The sequence below is a fragment of the Larimichthys crocea genome, chromosome X (assembly GCF_000972845.2).
Source record: "Larimichthys crocea isolate SSNF chromosome X, L_crocea_2.0, whole genome shotgun sequence".
In the NCBI taxonomy this organism is placed as follows: Eukaryota; Metazoa; Chordata; class Actinopteri; family Sciaenidae; genus Larimichthys; species Larimichthys crocea.
This window is the reverse complement of record NC_040020.1, coordinates 12,809,166-12,815,274: the sequence shown is the minus strand read 5'-3', so window position 1 is coordinate 12,815,274 and position 6,109 is coordinate 12,809,166. Positions and strand designations below refer to the sequence as shown.

At 39.7% G+C, this 6,109-nt stretch overlaps 1 protein-coding gene across 1 annotated transcript in view; it reads right to left on the bottom strand.

Annotated features, from left to right (window-relative positions):
* Positions 1 to 5,873, bottom strand: part of hap1 (huntingtin associated protein 1) — a 22,653-nt gene extending 16,780 nt beyond the window's left edge. The window contains exons 1-3 of the mRNA XM_019260148.2: positions 5,851 to 5,873; positions 3,587 to 3,945; positions 3,141 to 3,329 (exon numbers count right to left, since the gene is read on the bottom strand). Coding sequence (XP_019115693.2) covers positions 3,141 to 3,329; positions 3,587 to 3,945; positions 5,851 to 5,873 — 571 coding nt within the window. The remainder of the gene's footprint in view (positions 1 to 3,140; positions 3,330 to 3,586; positions 3,946 to 5,850) is intronic.
* Positions 5,874 to 6,109: the final 236 nt, after the last annotated feature.

Genomic DNA, 6,109 nt, shown 5'->3' with positions numbered 1-6,109 from the left:
TGTTGTTTTTTGTATAGGTTTACTATTGACTGTCGTTATTTTGTTGATTTCCCCTTTTGACTTCACTTCTATATGCTATATAACAGACTAATAATATTATGGACAAGCTGAAACAAATATCATATGAAGGACAGGTTATCAAAATAATGTGTTCTAAGATAATAACAGGACACATGCTAAACAAGGGCTCCAAGTAGTGTGATGTTTTGATTTTGTAGTCACATCAAACACATCATATATTTTTGCAATCTTTGCAGGCTTATGCTCCGCCTCAATTATCATTTCTGAGGGATATATATTCTGTATCCAGTCAGCTTTTTTTTTGCTTTTGTATTCTCTCTACCTATGCATGACGTGGAGGCTGGGACTCTTTAGCGTTACTTATTCTCTTTTCATCTTGCTCTTCTTTGAGTTGTCAAGGGATTCTGAGGATTTCTCGAGGGTGGGTTAGGATCTTGACTACACACCCACGGTTGAGTCACAGCAGCAGGATTCTGCTATGATACTTTCAGTTGTCATGTCATTACATCGAAATAAGTTCATGTGGTCCCCTTCCCACAGGTTTTGTTTTCTGAGGTGGTATTGGTGCTTTTAATTGTGGCTTTAGAAAGTAACTGACATCGAATAAAATATCCCTCTCTACGTCCATTTTTTTTTCTTACTCTCTGGGTCTTTCTCTTCACACAACTTTTAAATCGATTTTTGTTCTTTTGTTTCGTACTTTAAAACAGCCATACCATTAGATACTACTTATCATTATTGTCTTTGCTTAAGTTTTAAAAATAAATTGTGAAGATAATCAGATTTTAAGCAGATATTCACTTTATTCAATTGACAATTCTGTTAGGGATTTTTTTATTTAATTTAATTAAACTTCTTGCACTTCTTAAATCTGCACTATATTTTTTTAGGTTTCTTGTTTTCTCTCTTTGTGTTAAATGAACGCTATTTGCATTTTAAAAAATGAACATTTAAATGCATTTTCGAATGACCTAATTTATGGCTGGTGCACACCTGTGCCACCATTGGGAAATGTTAGTCTGTGTGTCCCCCTGGCGAACGCAGTGCATGCCAGGTGTGAAACAAAAAAGTAGAGAAGGAATAGTCAGCTCCATTGAGAACACTAAAAACATTCAACACCATATGCACTAACAAAACAACACTTACAGCATGGCACAATCTGCCCGGACAGGTAGTGTTAGTCCTGGTCCTGATAGGAACGAGTCACTGGCGTCAGCCGGGCAAGCCTTATCTATAATTATGAGAACGCAGCCATCCAATCTCATTAATCCTATCACACTAAAGCAAGTGAGGGCTGAGGGTATCTTTAAAATAAAGTTTTGGTTAACAAAGCATACTGATAACAAAGTTTCAAAACCTTATCAGATATCACTGCCAAAGTAAATATGGCTGATATTTGCCACATTCACACTGAATGTTAGTTATGTTGCCTCTGACCTGAACCACTGATTTAATCCATTATGTCAAGGTAAATATTCTATAGTTATAATAGTATAGAAGGTCTTTAAAATCTGGATTAAACATTTAATCACAACAGAGCAGAGTTTTAAACTCACTGATCAACCCTCCATTTTAAATACTATGAGGCTCAGGGTAGTGAGTGCGAATGGAACCTGTTTATCACCACCCAAGTCTAGAACAACCTGTGCACTGCTTTTTTAGGTGTCATGTCACCATGATGTTAAAGTAGCTACTGGGTATTCCACGGTTTGTTCAAGTGGAAACTGCTTAGGAATCCAGTAACAGCAGGTTAATTGGCTTTGTGCATTTGAAATCTGTGACTCACAAAAGGGCGGAGAGGGGAGGAGATTAGGCTTCACACACTCGGGTCATTACAAACACACACACGCACGCACACACACACATGATATGCAAGCAGTTGCAACTGTTTAGCTACTGGGCTGCAACTAACTTCATCATAAATCTCCTGTATTTTTCTATTAATCAATCAAATGTTTGAAAATGACAAAATAAATGGGCAAACAAAAATGATCGGCTTGCTTGTGCTCTCTCAACTATGCGTCTTTGACATCATGTTTCATTCACAGACTCACAAAACGTAAAATCATGCATACTGTTAAAAAAACTGGAGGGAAAATGAAGTGGCTAGGGATGTGTGATGCATCTACGCGATTAAAAATCGGTACAATGCCATGACGCTCGCATGGTTGACAGAAAAAATGCGAAAGAAGTAGGATATGTTCTTTTTTGTCTTCTTTTTATTTAATAGGTTAGGTTATCTTAAAGAAAGTCACTGGTTGGTGATTAATTTGTTCAAATCAGGCGTCAAGTTACGTGACTCACGTCACTCATGGTTGGAGCACAGAGCGAGGGAAGACATGGTGACGGTAGAAAGTAGCTTTGAAAGAGAGGATGCGCCGAGCGTTTGAAATCACCTGTGTGGCGGGCATTTTGGATTCCCTATAACAAAATACAACGTGAGAAATGGACAGACAAAGCCAAAACAGCATGGAAATATTGCAAGAGACTGCAACATATAGCGGCAACACGAGCAACATGCAGCAGCATATTGTTTGCCCCACACAGCAGCATATCAGCTGCTACCACAGTGAGAAGCAAAGTAACGTCATGCCACCTTGTGAGGAAAACTGCACATAACACCAGTTAACACCAGTTTACTGTGAGATTGTTTCTAAAGAAAGGAGATATTTGTCATGTATTTTGTTGTTTAAGATGTAAGTTGCACTTTTTAGAAGAACACAAACTGTTTGAGAGTTTCTGTAAAAAAAGTTTTTTTCCTACAAATAAAAAGATAATTTTATTTGGTCATAATTTGTCTGTAGCTCATTTTGATTTAAAAAAATCGTGAAAAAATCGTATCGTGAACAAAAAATCAAAGTGAGTTGAGTGTATCGTTACATCCCTAAGAAGGCCATCTACATTTCCTGGTTTAAAAAATCTGGTCCAATTGGAATTTGTGACTGAAGGGACCTGCCCTAAAATGAGGTCTAACCATTTAATGGTACTCCTCTAAAGGTCATTTGGGGAACATGAAGTGGGGTTACATTTAAAAGAAAAGAAGCCCACAGTGCCTGACACTAGTAATCCCATTACTACACACTATACAGTATGTCAAATGTAAATAAAACAGTACTCACAGAAGTACTTGAGCGTCTCTTCAATCTGCTCATGTGTGAGTCCCAAAACGACTGTTGGTGGCAGCAGAGGAGTGTGTAGCCAGTCATCATTGTCGTATCCAAACACACTGTCTGCTCGAAGAGTGTAGTTGGGCTGACCCTCTGATAGGAGGCTGACTATCTCCAACTCTGGCAGATCTGAACAAAGGTCTGAGTGGGTGAGAGTGGTTGTTTGTGTGTTTGTATGATGTGTGAGTGTATGCGTTTATGTATGGGGAAAGACAAACATAGAAACAGTAAGGAAGAGGAACAACCACAACTAGGCTGTGTCACCTACAAGGGCACACTGGCCTCTGCTGACAAATCCATGAAGCTACATCGTTCTCTTACAAATGTACAGTATTCAAAATATAACTATTGATGTAATTTGCAGATTGATGAATAAGTAAAGTCTTCCTGCATGTCACCTGTTAAAGTTGACACATCATGGCGGGGTTCTTGTCCCAGGTCCCTGAGGTTCCCTGGCGAAGCAAGATGAAGAGGCTGCGGGGCCACATGCAAGGCCCCCGGCACCTCCCCCCGCCCCTCATGGAGGGAGAAGGCTGACTGGGAGTCCAGGTGGGCCTGTGGGGGCCAGGAGGGAGGAGAAACAGGAGCAGGAGGAGAAGAAGAGAAGGGAGAGGAGGTAGGGTGGGACAGCTTGACTGGAGCTGAGGCAAACTCAGTGCTGGATGTCCCACTGTGGGACTGAGGCCCCCCCTGGTGGCTCAGGGAGAGAATGCAGGCTTCCAGGGCATCAGGATCTGATTGGCCGAGAAGGTAATTACTACAGAAAGGAGAATACAAAGAGAAAGGGGGGAGACAAGCAAGTAGAAACATTAGCATGTTCAAAGAACAGGAAATAAGAGCTGCATTTTGTCAAACAGCAACATGGTGTGACGACAGCTTGTATTCAATCTTCTCTAATCTAATGAACAGAAACATTGTTTACTGTGTATATATAATAAATAGGTAATTTAATAGACCCACAGTTGTTTCAAAACAAGTGTATAACATCTCTCAGTAACTGCAGCCTCATCTGATTTGGAAATTGAAGCTGTATCATATTGTACGAATCTTTTTTTAATTATTTAACACACTATATATCTGTAATAAACCCAGCAGAGTGACAGGAACCAGCAAAGAAAGTGTCATTATTCTAAGACAGAAACTTATGTACATTTATATATATTTTGCTTCTTCTCGTGTTATATTTTAAGGTCATTTCTTTCTCACTGAATCGAAGGTGAACAGTAAAAAACAACACCGGGGAAATAAACATATTGAACAACACTTGTTACCTAGGCTACGGTTTCTAATATATCCAATCATGAAAGTGATGCTCTTCCGGGATCGAACCTTTTGTTTGATCAGAGTCTTTCACTATAAAATAAAGCAGGGCCTGATCTCCTGTCTGCGTTTCAGGGTCACAAAGATACAGTTACCACTGCCTCAAGCTACACACAGATCATGTTCCTCAGCATAACTGTAACACTCCTTCCAACACACACAGCACGAGGCACTACACGCTATATGCTGTATGACATACATGACACTGTTAACGCTAGTAGCTACAGCTGGGAAGAGTGTGTCTTATTGAATTTATATGTAACTAAATGTCAGGCAAGATTTGCATTGATGTGTATCTGATATCAGTATTGTCTCCCGATAATGCACCTAGTATCTAGTATCTTCAACATACAGTATAATGTTTTGTGCAGTACGACAGCATATTTTCATAATACAGTATAAGTATAAAAACACAATGTCGTGTGTATAGATCATAATTATACATTCAGGTGCACAGAGGCATTTTCATGACAAAGATGTGTATGTACAGTATTTTTACAGTGTTTTTACATAGAGAATAAAATATAAGTACTCGTTCCATAAATTGAAGTCACATAAAAGGCTTCATGCTTAAACAAGCTTAACAAAAGGACACTTGATACCTCGACCCATTTATTGCAGTCAATAAAACATGCTGGCCACAGGGCAAAGGGTTAGGCCCAATTAAAGCAACAGCTACTAGCCTGTCATACTTAAGTACATTACATAGACACGCACGACACACACTGCTGAAAACTGCAGCTGTGTTCACATAATAGCACACCCTCCTGATTCATTACACATGACTGACATCTCCCACACACACACACACACACACACACACACACTGGAACATCACCACTCGTATCACTATCACCACCAGAAGGCCTTTATTCCCTTTTATCCTTGTTGGCCTCCACTTCTTTTCACTGCACAATTCATCCAATCAGCTGAGTGTGTTGGTCTGTGGCCAACACTTCCCCATAAATCCTCTCTCTCAACATGACAGAGGGGTCACAGCACCTGCATACACTTCTGCTTCTATATTCACCTCCATCAGACCGACTGTTTCTGACAGCAATTTATGTCTGTTGTGTGGAGAGTAAAAGGTTCTTGTTAGATCTTACTCTAACACTGATTCATTTTAAATATCTTAAATTCACACACACAAAACAACACTACATATCCATAGTGATATACTGAAATGAAGTTATTTAAAAAGCTCTGTATTCATGGAGAAAAAAAAAAAAACAGGCATGTCCAAGCTTTTCACATTAACACTGGTGTCAGTTCCAATTTAGCAGTGAGTGAAACGCACTGCTGGTTTGTTAACCAGGCAGCCAAGTGGGACCCTGTCACCCACTTAGGGGTGACACTAGGGGACATGGTTATTAGCCATCCCTTTTGTATTCTCATCTTTTTTCAGTGCTAGGCAGGAAGCCAGAGCAGAAAAAAAAAACACCAAACCTCTGCTGAGTAATCAGCTCGATCATAATGGAGCTGCAGAGAAGATTAGTGCAGCAACCCCTAAGTTTAGCAACAACAAGTGAATAAATGGCCAAAGCCAAAACAGACTTAAAATGCCATCAGGGCTTTTTAACAGTTTACTGTAACCACAATCA